General features: G+C 41.8%; 1 protein-coding gene across 2 annotated transcripts in view; it reads right to left on the bottom strand.

Moving 5' to 3' along the window:
* Positions 1 to 21,586, bottom strand: part of LOC109955601 (activin receptor type-2A) — a 44,102-nt gene that overhangs the window by 16,225 nt on the left and 6,291 nt on the right. The window contains exons 2-4 of one of the 2 annotated variants that reach the window (XM_020591904.1): positions 8,015 to 8,222; positions 6,480 to 6,631; positions 4,986 to 5,140 (exon numbers count right to left, since the gene is read on the bottom strand). In XM_020591904.1, the coding sequence (XP_020447560.1) occupies positions 4,986 to 5,140; positions 6,480 to 6,631; positions 8,015 to 8,222 (515 nt within the window). The remainder of the gene's footprint in view (positions 1 to 4,985; positions 5,141 to 6,479; positions 6,632 to 8,014; positions 8,223 to 21,586) is intronic. The other variant, XM_020591905.1, reaches the window with a different exon arrangement.

Here is a 21,586-nt window from a genome sequence, read left to right as displayed (position 1 = left end):
TCCACCATAATGTGAAAGGCGTGCTTGTTGGAAAGGAACATAAGAAGCAAACAGAGACATTACTGCTGGTTTTTGTTAGTGGATGAAATAGAGGCAGATAAAAGGTAGGAGATGATGGGTTGTCCCTGAGCAACCTTTTGTTCGCCCTCATACGCCAGACCAGAGACCAGGGCTTCGAAAGCTATGGTTTGGGACAAATGAAGGGCCACAAGTCTGTCATTCCACGTGGATCACACAAGGTGTTAATAAGCATGGCGCCAAAGGGGAGATGGTACGTTTTAGAAAATTAAATGTTACTCGTGGGCAGAGCAACTGAAAAAACAATGTGTAGAAAAAAATGCTACTAGACCAGAATGTGACCAAACAAAGTTCAGAGCAACAGTACCCAGACAACAAATGCAAGAAATCACACAAAACTGTGGGTTTGAGGGACTGAATGAAAACCCCTCAGCAGAGAATAAGACAGAGCTCAGCCAGTACAACCATGACTAAAAAACATTTTGCCTGCTTTTGTTTTGCCTAGTGCATTTTTGTGATATGCTACTTGGAGAAATACAAAACTGGCTTTCCACAAAGAAACAATGAGGAAAAAAAAAATCTAAAACTGTCCAGATTCTATTGAAATTAGGAACAATGTGACACATTTCTATCGAAATCAAAAATGTTTTTCAATGTGGAAAATATGGAAGACAAAGCAATGTCAGGGGATGAAAGCAAATCAAAGCCCCTTGTTGAGGTTTGAAGCATAGTTTCAGGAAGTAAAAAAAAAAATCTTCTGAACCTGCTCATAGTTTGCTATATAATAGTATAGATTTCACTAGCATTTAACACAGCAACACCTGTGCATAACAGCTGTCTGGCATTAGGAAAAGAGGTCAATGTCTAGTCAAAAACACAACAGCTAAAACAAAAAAATCATGTGCCAAAATAACTTGCCAGCAATTAAAATGCTGAAAAGCAGCATAGTTGTGGGGGCTTTTGGAGACAGTCCACTGGCAGTTCAGGACTTCTTTGGAATGATGTAAGCAGCTCCATAACAAAGAAATTGATGAGATTTTTGTCAAAATCGATCGATAAGATGGATACAGTTGAGAAAATAGGGTCCACACATAGGAAAAATGGCCCGACTTACTGTATGTGTAAGTCTGTGAAAGCTGTGGGTCTGTGTACTCAGAATCAATTCCAGTTTGCCTCCACTTCACACTGTGGCTCAAATAACGACGATTTGGTGGCAAATATGCAGTCTGTGATGGACCACCATCATAACGACATAATGACAGTGTGCAGTAAAGATACTTGGCCCGTATTTTTCTGCAGTTCATGCTGGATTTGAGAGTCAATAATGTAAGCATGTGTACAAGAGCGTGCATTTTTAATGTCATAAACCAGCATTCTTCTTTATGAACACCCAGCTTCCCCCACCTCCAATCTGGCCCACCCTTAATGTGACAGCTCTATGTGAAAGTACAGCTAGAGCTCTTTTCATTAGGTTGGTTTCTTTCGTTCTCTGTTCAGTGCCTTACATTGTCAAATTAGACAGCAGAGCGATGATAATGGATCCATTAACGGTCAGTAGGAGGGAACAATTACTTTTGCATCACCAAGACTCCATGTTTCATTACCTTGCAAAGAAAATTTGTGGCAGCAACTTGACTTTTTTTTTTTAACCAACTATAAACTCCTTCACTGCAGAGAAAGATGGAACCCAAATCAATGTACAAAACTGGCACAAATACAGAAGATCACACAGCCTTGGAGCGATTTGACCGTCGCTGTGCTTTTAAGTCTGAATTTGTCATTTATCTTTATGTTGTTTGAATTTCACAATTCAGTCCTTCAGCTTATGACACTGTTGGTAATTTCCATTTTGTGCAACAGTAGCTTCAGTGCAAGGTTCAGTGTCCTAGCATCCAGATAAAATAAATATAAAACAGAAACTAAGGACAAGGTTTTACATAAAAGCAGAGGTCAGCATCTGTTACTTCTTTGTCTCTGGCTCTGTTCAGGCTGCAGCTGCTTGTTGGTGACGATCACATTCCTACTCCTTTCAATTAGAGATTTTGATTAAATGTGCACCGTGTGATGCAGAGCTTCAGTGTTGCAGTTGCCTCGTGAACATTAGGGAACAAAATAGTCTGTTACTACTACTACTACTATTGTTACTACTGTGATGAACAACTATAATGAGTTCACATATACACAGGGCACTTTAAAATCTACAGTATGTAGCAAGAGGTATGGGCAATTTGTTACTGTCACATTAAAAATACATGACTAAGTATAGTGCATTCTGATGAATGCAGTATAGCAGAGAACAGCCTGATGAAGCATAAATGAGTGTAGCCTGCTGCTGTGTTTTGAACTAAGGCTGATGTGAAACATAACAACAGAATTTTCATGTCTCCTTCAAAAGTATATAGACACATTATTCAAATTTAATCTAGTGAAATATTTTAACTGTGAATTACAACTTGACTGTATTGTCTTTGGACAACACCACTCTCAAGTCACCAAGTCATTTTTAGTTGTAGGTGCTGCTTATTTTTCAAATCCTGTCAAGAAAAAGTCCAGAATTGCTTTTCTATATATGTGCTTTCATCATGCAGGTGTGTCACACAACCTACTTCAGCAACCTGTGCTGGAACTGAAGGTGACTCGGTGACTTTGAGCTTTTTGAGTGATTGTCGGAGTCACCTCTGCTTGTTTAAATACAGCCGGTGGTGCAACACAGAAACATATTCTTCAACAACCAACCTCCTCTTGACGGCTTTCTTCATCTTCTGTATTGAAAAACCAGGGGTAATCAATTACAAAGCAAGCTACAGAGACCACAATGTGCATGTGTATCAGATAGGGGTGTTTGTTTTAGCCTCCTTCAAATTGCAGCCCAGTGAGGTTTATTGCATCACCTCCTCCCAGAAAAGCATATGAGCTGACTTGATTTGATCTGATTTTGATTTGATTTGATTTATTCTTTCAAGCATGTAAAGACAGTTGATATGTCAACACACATAATTTTACACATATCCAACAAATGCTAATCCAATATCAATTAGCTTATACCTAGTACATGGTTGAATGGAGTAGGAAGAAGTCAGACTTATCCAGTCCTACCCCATGACATCATCTTACCATTTGAGCTTTTAAATACACTGCTTTACAAGTGACCTCCTCTTCTTCGCCTGTCCTTGTACACCTACTCATTCATGCATTAATACACGTCTGCACAGGCACACATGCACAATTACGCACATCCAGTCATGACTTCAGCTGCTCCTTCCAGGCTATTTTATTTCATTTTATTCCCCTTGAGATTTTATCACTTTTCCCCCACACATCATCATTTGTTATCTGATCCACTCGTCTTTGGCCAAGATCTTGTTTTGTTTTATGTTGTTTATTTATTCACTTACTTGTTTCCAGGTAAGATGCTTCATAAACCTTATACCAGTGTTGTTTTTCCAATGCACATTAGAATCAGAATCAGCTTTATTGGCCAGGTGTGTTGGACACACGAGGAATTTGACTCAGGTATTAGCATTTACTTCCTGATTGTATCTTTTTATCTCTTCCCAACTATGCTTCAGCACTGTGCAAATACAATAACTAAGTTGAGAGAATTGCATGTCTCTCATCATTCCCTCCCCCGCACTCCCCCACAGCTGCCCACCCACCCACCGACATCCTTTGAGGCAGAGCTGCGAGCGCCTCTGTGTTTAGTTTTGTTTGCCTATATAAAGCCTCATCAATAATGCAGAGGTCCCTGACTCTGCTTCCATACTGTGGAAGCTCACATGGGTTTTCTTTTCCCCCTGCTGCCGAGCAGCACAGAGTATAGCTGTGCTGCTGTCGGGTTTAAACTGCCTCAGAATCATAAACACCAAATTAATCAGGAATCTGAAAAACCACTCAAGCTCTCACTCCTACAGGAACAAAGATTTGAGAAATGTTTAAAAGTTTTACAAAGGTGACGAAATTGGCCGATTCAAGTGAAGAGATGAAAATGATCAAAGTTTAGATATGAGGTTTCTCCCAACTACACAGCTATGGAAAAAATAAGATGGCAGAATAGGAGAAGAAGAAATGATTGTGTGAACAAGCATGAGTAATGAGTATGCAATCAGCTCTCGGGGTCAATGTATTTTTGTGTGATTAAAAGCCCATCTGACACAATAGGAGCTATCCCAATTAAATTCATCTCCTAGCACTCGAGTCTGGCACATTCAAAGCAAGTCTGAGATGTGCTTGCTTTGAAAAAGATTCACAGAAAAAGAAACAGGCAGAACCAGATCTGCTCCTATCCTTCCATACAAGTTTGAAAGAAAAAACTGAAAAAGCAATTACCCTAACGTCAGCTCTCTGCACAGTATGTCCGTTCTGGCTGACCCTGGCTCTGTCCCTCTGCTGCACAGGGCACGGAAGACCAAGGCTGTTTCAGCCCACTGAGAAACATGACTAGTGGTGAAGCTGAAGGTTGGTTAAATAGAGAAGATGAGGCAGAGTGTTTCTGCAAAATCAACCAGAACTGACTCAAACATTTCAGCGATAAATTATCTTGATGGTTTTTTTTTTACCCGTATGCTATACATAACATGTGATTAACTATCCTGGTTGTTCCTATGTTTATTTCCAAACTTTTGTGTTTGCACTTACAGCGTATGTTTCCAGAAAAGAAACCGTGGCTACACAGGAACTGATGCGTTTTACATTTCTCCTTTGTTTGCAATTATGAGATAAGGCAGGATGCAGTGGTCACCATAGCTGAACAGGCAAAAAGAGAAACTCTAACTGCACCACCAGCAACTTTGAAGAAAGAGGACACCACAGCCCCTGCTACTGTTTGACTGACAGGTAAAGTCTGGCAACACAACAACAGCAATGAGTATTGTGGACAAAGATGAGGACATGAAGACAAAAAGCTGGTCATGAATTGGACTTCTGACAGATGATACAGGTTTTAATTTCCACACCCTGGTAAGACTTACATGTGTGGGAACAAGCGCGGCTGGGTAAGCCAGTTTGTGGTGTCTCCACATCCAGAAGGAGAAGAGAACAACTGCAGCCAGGCCTATGATGGGAACCAGGGAGTAAAGCAGAGTGCTGAAGAGCTGGGGCTTCTGGGAGAATGGGTTGGAGGTGGCTGTGAAGAGAGGGAGAGAAAGAGAGAGAGGGAGAGAGAGAAAGAGAGAGAGAGAGAGAGAGAGAGGAAAAATGAACACAACAGACTTATGACTGGCTTATTTGGTCTTCACAGAATAAAAACAAAAGCAATGAGATATCAAAAACTATGGACATTATCAGGGAGAAAGCAGAAATGAAAAAGAAAGACAGCTAGGAAAGAAAGAAAACAGCAGGCCTGCTTGGCCTGACATTGTGCTACATCATGTCTAAGTGCAGCACTAACCCTACTTACAGCTTACTGCCACTGTGCTTAGGGAGCACATCAACGCTCATACACACATGCACATACACATGCAGCAAGATTAGCAAATCCATCTTGTGACACAACGTAATCCGCCTGCCAAAAATAACAGAGCTCTGAACTGTGCCCGACCCCTGTAGGAGCCAGTGGGCGACACCTGCTGCCTCAGCCCGTCCCCTCATCACAAGATGTGACAGAGTGATTTGGCAGTGCTCTTAAAGCCCCGACGCCCGGATGCTGACTGCCACTGCCGTCCACGGGTGGGAATGAAAGGGAGGAAAAGATGTAGGAGACAGGCAGGAGACGATGTAGCTGCACCAGCTGCATCATGGGACTCTCAGGGAGACTGTGGAAGGTTGTTCTCTACAGGGTGTCTGCAGGTTGCAGAAAGTCAAATTTAAAAGGCATACTAAGAGACAGACTGGCCTTTTTTTAGCTGTAAACTCAGAAGCACAGGGACAAAGAATTGCCATTGCACAAAAATATCATGGGCTGGTCAAGGCAGTGACATATAATTGCATTCCAAACAGTCATGTGTGTTTCCTGGGGAGGTCAGCTTTGCTGTTCCAAGCTAACTCTTGGAATCCCTCTGGAAAACAACATTGAGAGTCCCATTATGTAAATTCTTTGCTAAATACGTCCCCTTGCTAATTCTCTGCTCTCAGCTTATTTCAGTCTTCTCTGTAGATTCAGTGCTTTGAGTATACATCAGATTTACCACATTAGGTGTAAATATACTGCATACTGACACATTAGCAGATACTAATATGTTATTATAAATTCTTACTTACACATTGGGCACTAGTTCACAACAAGCAGCCTAGACATGAAGTTAACTAAAACATTTTCACTAGATTTCACATAATCAAAAACAAACAAGTTTTAATAATACTGTTTATCTTGTATTTTAATAAGAGGCAACTTATTCCTGGTTCACCTGTAATTGAGTGGTGTACACCTAAATAAAGCTGTAGTACAAACCTGGTGTTAACACAGTGTTAGTGATTATCAGTGGAATATTGTGTGTGTGTGTGTGTGTGTGTGTTTGTGCACGCACATGTTGGACTGTACATACTGTAGGCAGTTGAATGGTGCGGGTCACTTTGTGGGGGTGCTTCAGGAGCATACAGGAACCTCTCGTTGCACATGTTGCCTTCACAGCAGCAGAAGAAAACGTCGGGACTCTCCTTCCTCTCCACACACTCATTACTGTAGAGAACAGGGAGGTAGAAATTAAAAAAAAAAAACCACAAGGAACACACACTCACAAACCTCCCCTCTCTTTCCTCTGCATACTACAAAGGACATGGAAGCTTTTTTTTATGTGTGTGTCTGAGCACAGGCACAAACAAACACTTTACCTGCTTGTGCATGCAGTTAAACACACTTGTGCACAAATGAAGCAGCATGAATGCACACAAACACACACTCTTCTCCTTCCTTTCTGTTCCCTCGCTGCCGCAGGAGCCATGAAAGAATAACATTTATAAAGTAACTCCTACACACACCACATTGCAGACATGCAAACAAGCACACATGTACATGAACAATCAAACGCACACACTCACTCACTCACTCCCTCCCTCTCTCATTCGCACTCACACAACCATCAGATAAAAGCCAAAGGAAGTGGCATCCGCCCTCAACTTGCTCTGGACTCTCCAGGGAGGCGAGGCGGCGCCGTCTGAGCAGAGGTACCCAAACTGAGGGGGCTACAGAATCTATAGCTACCTTATCGCTCAGGAATCAAAGGAAAACACAAGCAGAACGGGCTCAAACTAGCATCTGATACCAGGCTGATGTACTAGTAAGGAATAAACTATAATAATACCATCTATTCATATTTGTTTACTGTTGTGTACTTCAGATGCTTGGTTGCATACATCAGACTTCATTGCCTGTGGTAATTAAAAACGCAGCCTTGTGGAAGTCACTCAGATGTGGACGCACACATGGACAGACTGAGGACAAATGTATTTAGAGTCAGGCCTTCCTCATGAGGTGCTGGCTTTGACCTGTTTGAGAGAAATCAAGTCCAAGTCCAATTTGTTCAATGGCTTAAACTCATGAAGCGGAAAAATGCTTTGGTTTTTATTAAGCTCTTATTTTGGTATTTCTTATTTTCTGTACTCATGGAAGCACAGACAATGATCACAGATCGTAGTCCATGATTCAGTGCATTTATCTGTTCTTTAATTACAACCAGTATATTGAAATGAAACCACAAATTTCCCAGAAAACCATCAGAAAGTTCCCAAGCTTTTATACTACAAAAGGATGTTCATTGGTCACTGAAAGCCAAATATAAGAATCTGAGACATTTTAAATGCTGCCAGGAATTTCATTTAAAAGGCAACTTTACAAGCAAATTTACACTTTATTTCAGAGTGAAAACCAGCGACAGAGAATCAGAACCTAGGTGGGCAGCAGACCAACTGTGTTTATTAAAGGAAACAGGATGCAGCAGTTTTTGAGCACTGTAAACACTGAAAAAAGACTTGTAACAACTAAAATGCAGAAACATGGCCTAAAACTCAAGTGTTTCAGGTATGATGTGCTGAATGCCAGTATTTTTTGTGGTTACCCTCGTACCTGTCGTAGCAGTTGACATCGTCCAGCCAGCAGCCTTGCTTGACGACCTCGACGGTGCCGGAGACATTCTTCCATGTGGCGAAACAGTGCCGTCGCTTGTCTTTCTCGCCATAGCAGGGCTCGATGCCGCTGCGGTTGGTGCGCTCCTTCTCCCAGCTGGAATTGTAATAGACGCACTCCTGAGTCTCTGAGCGTCCTAGGATGGCACCTGGAGAGGACAAAGGGGACAACTTTGAAGGAGAGTGTCACTGTTAAGAAACAATTTGTGTATTGTTGATTTTTTGGTAGGAGGAGTTAAATATCAATCCAACATTTTGCCACATAAACCCTCAAAAAATTTATGAAAGCATCTTCTGAATTTGGGGATTTACAAGCCACACTGGCTGGATGATGAAAAAGTTATTTTCCTCCACTGTCACTGACAAAGAAGATCATTTAGATTTGTATCAGTAACTGGCAGAAGGGCATTTCTTTATAGCGTCAAAGTATGACAAGCAAAGCTGTAAAACATTTAGTAATAAAAAAAAGTCTACTTTTGTGGACTTTTTTTTTAATCAAGTACTTTAGAGTCAATACAGCAATGAAAAATGAAAGCTTTTTCAAGATGAACAATAAAAACCAGCCAGGCATGACCGATGAAAATGGGGTTATAAAGGAACACACCAGCAAAGCAGAGAAACCAAAATCCTCTTCACAAACACAATCAAAGTGAGCCAATCGACTTCCCTCCCCCACCAAAATATAGGCGATTCTGATTTCCAGCAGGTGAACACAGGCAGCAGGTTTTTGTAAACCAATATGCGGGGAAGTGACTGTATGACAGCTCGTCAGTTTAGCGCTGCTGCAGCCTCTCATCACCTGTCGGTCAGTTAGTCAAGCTAGACTGCTGACAAGACTGATACTCAGCCTCCGCTTGCCTGCTTCCTGGCATCGCACTCCACAGGATTCAAACACAGAGGAAACCAGGACTGCCTCCTATGCATCATTTTGCTTGTGCTCTTAAAGATGCAATAAAGAGGTTTTTACAAGATGACCATGTTGACTCTCTGTCGTCCGTATGCACTCCACACAGCTCAAAGCAATGTTCTTGACCCAAAAACTGAAATATCATTATTTATAAAAGGTGAAATTTCTTCCCTCTCACTAAGACATTTCTGCTGAGTTCCACACTTAACAGCCAGTGTACACCTCTCTGTTGGGAAAATGTGATTTCACTAGCTTGTGTCAACGACAGCTCATTGTGCCCCGGTAAAGGAAGACAGTGCATGTGTCGGTCAAATGGTTATAACTTCACGAAGCTGCAGACATATGTTACATAAGTTTGCAAAAATCGCAGTGTTCTCAGTGCTCACAGCTCTCATCAGCTGCAACAGTGCTAGGGCAAAGGTAACTGCTGCTGTTGGAACATTTAATCTCAAATAGCCTTGGTTATTTATGTTTTTACCTGCCTTATTTGCTCTAAATTCCCATTTTTAAAATATCTCACTCTCTCTTTGCACTTTTAACTTGACCAGCTTTTATTTATGTTGCTTTTAATGTCTCAAAAGTGCATGGCAAATCAAGAATAATGCTCAAGTTTATGTGATCATTAGCCACTCTCGTGTGCTAGTGAAATAACACTGCAGAGAGGTATCCTGTCCACGCTGATTGTGTCTCCAGTCACAGTAGCTTCCAGAAGTTAGGGCTTAATGGAGGTCAGCTTGAGGAAGATCATGTATTTTTCAATAAAATGGCTGCTTAAGCAAATGCCAGCTCAAGCCGTGGAAGCACTGCAGGTCTTTTTTCAACAACATTAACAGCTGCAGATGGGAGAGAGAGGAGAGCAGCTGCTTCACTGGTAGGCGAGGTCTCCGTGCCTCTTAGCAGCACTGACGGCATTTTCTCCCATCAAATCCATTTCCCACGAAGCCCCAGACTATTTCACAGCAACAGGTGCAACTGTAAACTGTTGCCTGCATGGTCGAGGACAAATGGCTGAAGGAAAGAAAGATATGAGAAAAGCAGTCTGGGCTGATGAACGAGCAGTGTCTGAGCAAACTTGCAGTATACTGAAAAGACTGAAATGATTGGTATTTATATAGAAATCAACACAGGGAGAACTATGTATGGCCCATGTAGACAAACATGGTTAAACCGACACAGAAATGCCTGCTTGTGGAAAAATGAGAGTTTGCCCAAACGTGCACATCAGCATAAATCACAGCTGTAGCTGGCAAATCTAGCCAAACAAATGAAAATCATCCCCTCAGTCATCACAAGCTACTGCAAAGAGTCCCTCAAGCAAGACACTCAAACTGAAAAGATAAGGTGTGAAGCATTATTATTGAAAAGACAGGTCTTCCTGTCAAGCCCACAAAATGTCTGTGTCAGCTAACAAAAGAGCTCCCTTAAGAAAATAATAGAAATAATAAATTATACTGAACTTGAGTGCAGAGTACTGGGTTACAATATTCCATCATGCCTTCAGGGTATTGAGTTCCAACCACATCAGGAAGTTTAGAAAACACAAATTTTTACTGTGACCAGAATTTTAAAAAATTATATATTTTATAACCACAGATCATGTTAAGATCATGATCATGTTAAAGCAAGAAAAGATAAAAGATTGGTTATTTTCCTTGAAAGATCCAGTCCTCATATAACCCACCTCAGTGTAATACTGCTAAACAATGATGGTGTGTGTGCACTGTATGGCGCCTGGTTTTTAAGTTTTTTGTTCTTCCTGGCTGGGGAGGAATGCATGGTTCCCCTCACTGGCCCTTGTGGGAGCTGAAGGCACTAATGATGGAGAGGTATGCAGCAGTAAAGCGGAAGGTTAGTTCATTAGCCACTTCTGGTGTAACAGCATTATCTATGCTAGTGCTGATGCCCATAAGCGCTACGTCAAGGTGCCTGGCATATGCATTTCCATTTAACTAGGAGTGATTTACAATGAATGAATGCAGCAGCAGGATAAGCCTGAGTTCCTGTGTCAACTTCATTACAAACAACTCCTAATGATGAGAGTGTAGTACACAGAAAACAGGGGAAACAAATACTGTATACTTGTGTTGCCAGAGAACTGACGTAGAATAAACAGAACCAGGATAAAGCGAGCCATAAGTGCTAGATAATCTAGATTTTTTTTAGGTTTAGTTTGCATCTGAAACACAGAGAACCCTCTGACAAACCACAAGGTGTTGAAAGTATAAGACAAGCAATAGTTTTAAAGAGAGTTGGAACTAGCAGTTATTTTAATTACTGCTTAATTTGCTAGTCATTTGCTCCAGTAGTCAAATAATTGTTTTGTCTACAAATGTCAGAAAATAGTGAAAAATTCTCCTGTACGATTTCCTGGAGCTCAAGTAAACACAGTAAAATTACAAAGATGGAAACATGCTTCTTTACTGTAGATATGACAACAAACACTTTGACTTGACATTTAATCCAAAACCAAAAGATACTCAGTTTACTATGATATATGAAAGTTAAAAGAATCAAACCTTCACATTTGAGAAGCTGGAACCAGCAAATGTTTGGCATTTTTGCTCAGTAAAATAACTAAAGCGATTAACTGTTTAATAAAATAGCTGTCAATTAAGTTTTGGTAACTGACTTATCTTTGCAGCTCTAGGTACAAACAGTTGGTATGTTTAAGTAGCAGATAGCAGATGACTAACAGTCAAGTTTGTTTACTGTGAGAAGAGCTGCTTTCACATTTCTGATGCCCTCCGTCTTCTGAGCAAAGCACTGAATCAACCTGGTGTTTCAAGTTGTGCGATGGCCAGAACTAAGCTCCTCGCTTGAAGTCAATCTTAGGCTGTATACATATATAAAGCACATGACAAATGTAACCCCATTTAAACTGACAGCAAGCTGAAAATGAGGGTGCTCAAATTCAAAGAGGAAGACAAAAAGCTTATTGTCTTTGTTCTTCAGCCAAGGCAAGCTGCAACACCTCAACAGCACCATTGATAACGCCTCCATTCAGGTATGACATTGTGTGAGAAAGAGCTGTGAGCTATGTGAACCGCAAATACAGCGCTTCATTATGAATACTGCCTTTAAGAGCTCAAATCAATCACTTCTCTGAAATGAGGTGACAGTACAGGCAGCCTGCCTATAGCGCCATGTGCCAAAGGTAGGCAGGAGCTGCTCGACGGTATGGCGGATATGAAGGATATAAAGCAGGGAAATCAATCATCTGACTAAGTCGCAGCTCAGAGTTCACTAAAGCGAATAATGTCACCAAGTGCAGAGCTTATATGAGCGATTGTGCAAGGAAATACAAAAAGGCTTCCACCCACAGCCACACATCCAGGAAATAAAGAGACGCTTCTTTGTCTCCAAGAGATATTTCACACATGGTAATGTCAAACATGAGTGGCATATGCTCACTTTCTTTGCCATAATAAGCTTGGCTGGAGAGAAAGAAAGACAGCACTGGGCAAATACAGCTGCGTGCTATTAACGCAATGCAGTTTTCTTAGTAATAACGTTAGAAACGTATATTAAATTCACCAAACGCTAAAGGAAAATGTCACAAACAGCACTTGCAGACATGTTTCACTGTGCGGTCACTTCTGAGTGTCCCATAAAAGGAGAAATGTGCCGGTCCTTTACTTAATCAAGATAAATATTTGCTCACAGGAGTGTCTTACAATAAAAGTTAGTCAAATCACTGCAGCACCTTAAAGACAGCATGTTTCCCCCTGTGCAATTTCCTTTTCTATTTCTTCTCAATAAAAGAAATGACCACATATGTAGCAATTCACTTCCCCAGTCATACAAGAGATTTATCAAGGTTAACCACAACCTACTTTATCTGTGGACATTTCAGCAAAATGTCTAAATACCCAGCCCGCTTCTCAATTCACAGGGGCTTTTTGAAAAGCCGTTTCTCACCCCTCCTCACCTCCCACTAGCTGCCTGGTGGCTCTGAAAATCCACTCTGATATTTTAAATTGACATTTTGTGCATTTAGCTAGTGCTATCCACAGTGATAAAGCTCCCAGTTCCTACAGCAGCAAACTGAAAAGAAATAAACTGTAAGAGTGTAAAGTATTCCTGCAGCCTGAACAGACTGCAAATGGGGTGTGATTCACTAAAGATAATGTCACATGAAGATGGAAAAGACGGTGAACTTGGCAGAGATGCTCTGACTGATCATCTGCAGTCAGCTTGGAAAATCGAACCTTTTGTCTGGTGGTCAAGAGGTCATGTTAGGTAGAAGCAATTACAGTGGAGGCCCTGACACCGTGAGCAGAAGGATGCAGTGTAATCCTCTTTGAAAGGGAGGTGCACCGGGACCAACCTGAAAGCTAACGAATGACCAACCCACTGCTGGCCCACGCTCACCTGAAGCTTCAGGACATTGATTCAAGCTGTCAGAGCATCAGCGATCAATCATGATGTGCTGGGAGCAAGTCTGCAGCAATGCCATGTCTTAACTAAATCACATTTATTATAGGAGCTCCACAAGCGCCGCTTTGTGGGACTTCTTTAGCTCCTACTTCAGGGTAGGTACTCTCCAAGCACAATAGGTACCATGAGTGAAATACGTACACGCTCACTGCAGCATCGTTAACTGCCATTTTTTTAAAACCATGTTAGCCATCTAAACAATAGCAATCAGCCATCAACAGCAACACAGAGAGTTGCAGTCTGCCAATGGAAGCCTCTGCAGAGGGTTAGTGGCTCTTTATATACTTAACATTAGCAACATATGAACAACATTCTTACTGGTAATGTATTGTCGCTCTGTGTTAACTGTTGTGAGCTAATTACTAACAGTCAGCCGGCTTTTAATGTTAGGTTACTACAGTGTTCCTACTGGCAGTGTGAATGCAAACTGAAAAAAGCCTGTAAAGGTGTGTAGTTCTTTGTGGTGAGGCTTCCCAGTGGGGTAGTCCCTAGAACTGTTTGCTCTGAAAGCACCTATTGTGAATAAGTAGCTTTCAGACCTTTACCATGCCATGCAGAAAAGCCTGTAAACATAACGCTGTAGGCTGAAACATCTCCGTAAAGGGACTGAAGTGGATGCCGAAATAAATTTGCAATGGCTCCTAGTGCTACCAAATTTTGTGAGTGGCACTTACCACTTGGTGAATTGTAAAACAAGAGGGGCTGATTGGGAAAAGAAGAGCTATTAGAGAAAATCAAACATATGAATGTGTCTCTAACTTGGTGAGTCCATAGATTTAAATCAAAATGTGTGCAGTGAGAAATGATTCACCCCTGAACGGAAGACTTGCCTTGCGCCTTTCCACACCATGAAAAATAAGAAAGCGCTTGATTAATTAAAAAAATATATTTTGGCAGGAATAAAGTGAGACGTCAGAGCAGAAACAAGAATTAGGGCAAGATATTCATTTTAACTGTGTTACTTCTTCCAATCAACAACAGAGGATATCTTCCCATCTTTAAAACATCAGATTTAATTTTAGACATTCACACTTGGAAACACTCATTTTATAAATGCTTGCCGAATATCTGAAGGTTGGAAAAAAATTGCCTGGATCTGAGAATTACAACAGTCAAGTGCTTAGATTCTATGCTGTATTACTCCAGTCATTATAAAGCATTCTAACAGAAATGCAGACTTTTCTGCCAAAGAATCTTGCACTTTTATTTTAATGAATGCAAAGGCTGTGATTTCTGACACCCGGCCTTAGAGAAAAAAAAAACTACTAGCAAGAGATGCAGTTATGAAATGTCAATGGAGAATCCACATTTGAATGGATTTAATCCCTCCCGAGCAGAAAACTTTCCTTCTCAAAGATCACTTCAAATAGGAAAGATTAAAAAAAAAAGCTGTGTTTGTGGAAGAGCAAATAGTTTCTGCAAACAAATGAGAGCTGCACTGAAATACTGCGCTACTGGTTGTTTCCATTTTTTTCCTCTGTTGTCTCCAATTGTAAAATATGACTACAAGCAATTTCTCCTCTAAATGTTTCCTTTTAGGGGACAAAAAGTAGCCTGAACTAGTTAACAGCACAAATTCACTTTCTCTTACTCAAATGACTCGCGCTCTCTCAATTACCACTTGTACCTAAAATACAAGGCAGACTTCCAAACAGGAAACAAAAATCACACGGGAGAATGACATCTGATATTGTGTAGTGGCACGTCTCGTTAGTAGCAGAAGGTGAGAAGTGAGAAGGCTAACGGTAGGAGCCACGTGATGGTTGTGGTATGATCTGCAGGCAGGCCATGGAGGTGCATGCTGGGTGGGAAATGACCACCAACCACCTGCCAAATGTTGGAGAAATTTCAACTAAGCCACTTTGGCAGGTGTCCAGCCAACACCCAGGGGTTTTATTCACTATACTCCAAAACTAAAGCTGGCGGCTGAAACAGATAGATAGATAGATGTCTGATTAATTTAGGAGTTCTTGAGCTTTTGTGGCAGGAAGGCAAACATAGTTTTGTTCCTCTGAGTTTCAACAGCAACACTAACTGCATGGAGAAAAACTCTGTCTGCCAAACAGGCTACATTTAAGCTTCGCAGTTTTGCACACAAACCATAGCTTGATATAAATAAATGTATGTTTGGCTCCTCTCCACTGCCAGCTGTATTAACACCACAATGATTCAACTGATATCTGTTCATGAAGAACTGATGAAGCCTCTTGGATGAGAGGTGAAACATCTTCGACCTAAAACCAAGTCCATTTTATCAGCTGTTCATGAAAGCTTAGCAGTTAGCTTTTTCCTTTTTCTTTCCATCACACAGTTTTGCTTAGCTCCAAAGATGAGCAAAACAAAAATTTCAAAAATGAAATTTAACATGTCAGGCTGAAGGACTGTCCATCAGGCATGGTTTTCCTGACAACTACTGAGGGATACAGGAAATAATATCCAATTTCCTCTCTGTGGCTGGTCGCAGGGGCAGGCTGTGCTGCACTCTGCTCTGGAGCCTCATAATGAAGTGGCATTTTGGCGGGCCAGGCCAGCACTCAGCACTGCATGCACTCAAGTAGGTAAACAAGTCATTCATCAAGGCTTTTTTTGTGTGCCTGCCAGGAGTGGGGATTGTTCGTTATGATGGAATTTGTTCTAAGGATCAACTTATCATTTGTGTCTGGGCGGAGATGAAAAAGATCTGAGGTGATGTATGGTTGTTTGAGGCGCTGGACTGCATGGGAATAAGTGCGACCGGTGCTAAAAACAAAGCGAGTGAAGAATTTTGAAGAGTGTTGAATAAAGAAGTTAGAGTGAGGCCGGGGGTCAAAATGCCGTCTGCAGAGCCGGCCTCTTGGCTTGCCAGTGGCGCTTGTTGTTGCTGCTGGTGCAATTTGACACGCCTCCCCCACATTACTGGCTCAAGACACTAAGTACAGCTTTTACATGTGTGAATAACCACATTCATTTATTAGAAAACACTGAATAATAGTAGTGTTAACACCTTGCTGTAACCACTGAAAAAAGCATGGAAACATCTGAAAAAAGTCAGCCATAAGGAGGGAGGGAGATGAAAAGATCTGACATGGCTTCAAGGTCAGAATGGGCTCAGGCAGCAAATTTTGTAAGCTGCTGGGCCTAACGCTGCATTCACACAATGCATTTTAAGGTTTAACTGTAACTGTAAGTTAGAGTAATAAAAACTTGCATCTTGATGGTGTGTCAACAGGAGACATAGGTTAACACTGGAGTGTATACTGTGGACTCATTTAGAGCCAGGTGGCAGATTCTCAAGTCCCATGGCACAAAGTTTGATAAGTAGTTAGCGCTGGCTCTTAATCAGTATTTCTGTGCTGTGAGAGACCTTTATCCCCCTCAAGTGTCTAATATTAAAAATGATTAGAGAAAAATGTAGGAAAAACATATTACAGAAGAGTCCAGAGACAAATGAGTTCTGTTCTTTGGACGAAATTAGGTATTTTTAGAACACGTGGCAACATGATATTTACTCTGTATTTTCTCCAGCAGCTGTGACAATCTTGTTGTCGTGGCTGAATTAATAGAGAGGTAACAGTCTTGTCTGTGCACAGAGACGCTCACAGGCAGACACGAGTCATTTTACAGAGCAGCCTGGGCCTCGCTCGCTGTAGAGCTACGCTGATGTTCAGTCAGATGGTGTCGTGACATGGCAGGGGTGGTCAGGTTGGCTTGGGTGAGCTGTTCACAAAGACTGCACTCTTTCTACGGCTGGGAGGAGGGGACATGGTAGTGGGATGGGGGGGCATTAAAAACCTCCGTATTCAGCAACTGAATCCAATCCCTTTCATCCTCTCTGGTATGCCCAAGCTACAAATGCCCATTGGTATTTGCCTCACTTAGCACTGATGGGGCTGACTGCCCACAGGTCAGGGGATGCTCTGTCTCCTGATGTGAATCACCACCAACTGTACTTGTGCCACGAGGAGCGTAGCTTCATGTCCTCCGTGCATAATGGGTTCCAGTCGGCCACTGCATACCATGCATTCTTTACAGGACTAACAATTTAAAACATCTTGATATCCCACGCAGGGGGCTGCAGAAGGATCCGCAAAGCCCCCGCAAAGCCCCCGCTCCATGCTTGATTTGTTTGGATTTATTTGTAGGGTGTGTTAAGTGCCACTTGGGCTTAACGCTGAACTGTGTATTGAATTTGCAGTGATATTGCAATATTGCAAAGCCTACAGCATGAGCATTTCAATTCATTTGTATAAAACAAGCAATCAATAAGTGAAGAACAGATGAGGAAAGAGGGAGGGAAACAGACAAGCCATTATGACTGGCCTTTTGTGAGCCCAGTCCAGTTCAGTCAGAGAGCTTTCCCATAATCCACTCCTGTAAAGCTAGTGAATGTACTTAAAGCACCCAGTGCAAAGTAATATAGACTTACAATACATCCTCTAAAAACATATCAATTCATTTTACAAATGCCATTTGTGTCAAGGCAATCACAACATGATATCATGTTCACTTTCTGCAGCTTTTCTTACGTGACAAACCAAAAGAGGAGAGAAAGTCCTAGAGAAATAAAGGTGCACAGGAATACACTGTGTGGTCAAGGTTAGTCCACACCAGATCACAGGCTGCTGCTAATGCGAACAAATAATGCACCACCGTGTTCTGAGTCATCACATACGTGGCCCTCCAAGACGTGTTGTCTGCCGTTCAGTTACGTTCAGTTTGCACTTGGTGGCTTCGCATTTCTACAAGACAAACCAATAAATGGTGGGAGTCAATAAATCCACCTCTTTCACCCACCCAGCCATCCGACGACCCAGCTCGCCGGGGCTTTTTTTAGTGTAAACTAATGACACATACTGGTCGCATGGCACCACAGCCAAAATAAAACACCAACATTTGTGTATGTTTTAAGTTAGATTATATTACAGGTGCAGTAAGCTAATGTAGCTCCAAGTTTTTGCTGAATTTATAGGTTTGTTTATCACCAGTGATGATGACTCAGATTGTCAGGCATCACTGAAATTTCAGACATTTTTTTCCTGTCAATACTTTTTGGGAGGAAAAAACTCTGTCAAGCATTAAGAGTTTCAAGACTGAACAAATCCCCTCTTCACCTCAGTGGCATTTCAGATGGAGGCTGGTGCTACAAGTGAGCCACCAGTGTCAAAAGACAAGTCAGCTACAACGGATCAAGAGCTTTATACTGAGGGCAAAAAAGGAAAGACAAGCAACCTGACTTCTCTGGTCTTCAGCAGACATACCTGATTTCTGTTCTGATTTGTTGGCATATTCTTCTTTCAGTTTCTCTGAATTTATTATCTATATTGATTACAGGTAAATAAACGCCAGGCCAACGACCTGTTGATGTTTTGGCAGCTTACATGATTTCGGTGAGGTGCATCCTAAATGACACTTAAGGTTTATCACACAGCAACACAAAGTGACAGTAACAGTAACAATAAACACAGGGTGACGAACACACAAGTGAACAGCGTTCACCTTGTTCTGATGAGTCCCCGAGACCTTTAGTGGTTCAGTGATAACAGGCTAGCGCCACCTTCATGAGAGTGAGGGATCTTGGTAAGAAATGAAGAAGAGGAGGATGATGAGGGAGGAGGGAGCATAAAGCAGGCAAAGACCCTTGAGAAAGCTTGAAACAAGAGCAAGATAAATGCACAGCTCATAGTTTTAATCAAGGATCAAAGCAGGGCCTCTCCATCTGAGCAGCCAGCCTGTCTAGACTGAATCTCTCCCAAGCACATAAAGCAACATCTGCAGGATGCATTAATTACAGCAACGGGCCGTTCTGGACCATTCTCTGGGGTACCAACACATCACGTGGTCTAGAATACGATAAAAAGACGTTCTGTATATATGAGCAGTTTTATTCAAAATGCCACTGAAGTGTATCCACATTTTGAGACTCCAGCACATTCCAATTTCATCTCCAAATCTCAAAAAAACAAAAAAACAACAAAAAAAAAACACAGACTCCACACTGAAGGTGATGCTGTTTTCATCCGTCTTCCCTATCGTTTGTTATCATTTGAGTCTGTAATGGTTACAGGAGCAATTCATTGATTTCCAATTATAGAGGCACGACTGGTCTGCATTTACATTTACCGTTTGGCTGATGCTCTTATTGAGGGTGACTTAACAATAAGAGGAGCAGGTCAGGAACCGGAGACAGGACAAATGCCTGTAGCTGATGTCAAACATGTGACCTTTTGGTTAGTGGAGTCTGCAGCCCCCTGACCCACCTGTCTCTTACAACTACACAGCTAATCAGGCCACAAGTATAACATGTCTGATCACAGAAGCTGAATGTTTTGTCCCACTACAGCACATGCCGTGTTCTTAAAAGTATCATCTCATTTAAACCCAATGAAGCCAAAATAAACAAAGCAATTAAGATGTGAACAGGTCAAAAGGATTATGCTCTCAAAATAATGAAGTCTGATTATCAAGTAATTGATGCCAACAATTACAGTACTGAGCAGAATAATCATCCTTCCAGCCAGGGACAGTGCAGCTGACACCGTCTTCCTCCATCTTCTTTCAAGCCCTCACCTCTGCTTCCGTTAAGGAGTTGAGAAATGAATTACATTTCTATGTTATTTTAGTCCCTTCACTGCCTCTACACTGCTGTTAAAAAAAGACTCGGAGGCTTACAGCACTTCCAAATCATCATTTGCATTTGCTTTGTGTATGTAAGATTTAGAGCATCAGATGGTGTCTGCTGCAGGAAAGTACACTAAACTGACTGCTTTTTCCGTGCATTGTCTTGTGTGGCAACACCCAGTGATACCGGGAACAGGTTGAAACAAATCACTGCTGCCGAGGAAAATCCCCCCCGATAGCAATTATGCTGTTTTGATGATTCTCAATTTTAGTGAAAGTTTAATGAAAGCGATTTATGTGGTGAGCATGTTTTACGAGGCCCAAGGCTTTTGAAACATTACAGAGGAATTTTTAAAAGGTTACCTGTTGTGCCTTGCACACATGATAAGCACAATCAATCCAGTCACTTGACATTAATTAATATTATTCATTATAATTCAGTGACCAGAGAAACTTGGTCAACATGTAAACAATCACAGGAATCATAACTGAATTGATCCAAAGGTCATCTGCACTTCTCTGTTCCATTCTTAAGTTTCATTACAGCTCATCTCAGGTGAAATAGTGGAGATAACTTTGAGGCAGTGCACCGCAACTACTGTTTGCAAGAAAGAAAGACAATGCTCTGGCCTGATGCTGGGGCCACAGCTTCATGGTCCTTTGTTGTAGATTATTAAGGACTTCCAAAAGAAGAACTACTTCTGTAACAGCAGTTCTATAAAAGTTAGTGCCCAAAGTGTATGCACATGTAAACACAAATGCAACCAGTCTAGATTCTTGCATCACCAAACTGCACTCATGTAGCTCAAAAAACCTGGCCATGGTTTAAATTTAACTAGTGATCTGACTGGTGGAGGGTCATAATATCCCCAGCTGGACCCAGCGTCATGCTGTTTTTGGTCACCTTTTTACTTCTATGAACATAAACCAGTGTGGCGCTTTGTTTTTATGATGTTAAAGTACAGAATGATACACAGCCCTGGGAGGAAGCCGTCTGGCTAGTTGGGCCCGATGGGAAATTGTTGCTACATCTGGCCTTAACAAATACACCTGTGCTTTTGGAGCCTATTGCATAATTCAAGAGAACATATTAGTCTGCAGACCTCCAGCACAAATCAGCTAACTGCTGTCTGCAAAAGTTCTCTGATGACTCCACAATCGTGGGCCTCATCACAAATGGGGACAACAGGGGTGGACTTGCGCACCAGCAAACATCCAGGGAATAGACACTGAGATGGTTAAATCTTATCAGTACCTGGGTGTATACCTGCATAGTAAACTGGACTGGTCTGACAACACAAACACACTATGCAGACCATACTGAGAGGACCCAGGTGTTTTGGGGTGCAGGGGGCACTCCTGAGGACCCTTTTCAACTCTGTGGAGGCATCAGCCATCTACAGTGACAGGAAGAGACTTAACAGAGTGGTGGGGTGTCCTCATGACCCAGCAGAAGTGGTGAGAAAAAGGTGACATGTCCCACCACATGCAGGACACTTTCACAGGACGGGGCAGCTCCTTCAGTGACAGGCTGCTTCCCCCCACGTGGGTGGGGGGGAAATTTCCGCTGGT

Source organism: Monopterus albus, unplaced genomic scaffold (genome assembly GCF_001952655.1).
Source record: "Monopterus albus unplaced genomic scaffold, M_albus_1.0 scaffold16.1, whole genome shotgun sequence".
Classification (NCBI taxonomy): Eukaryota; Metazoa; Chordata; class Actinopteri; order Synbranchiformes; family Synbranchidae; genus Monopterus; species Monopterus albus.
Note: the sequence above shows the minus strand (reverse complement) of the source record. Positions and strands in the feature narration are given on the sequence as shown.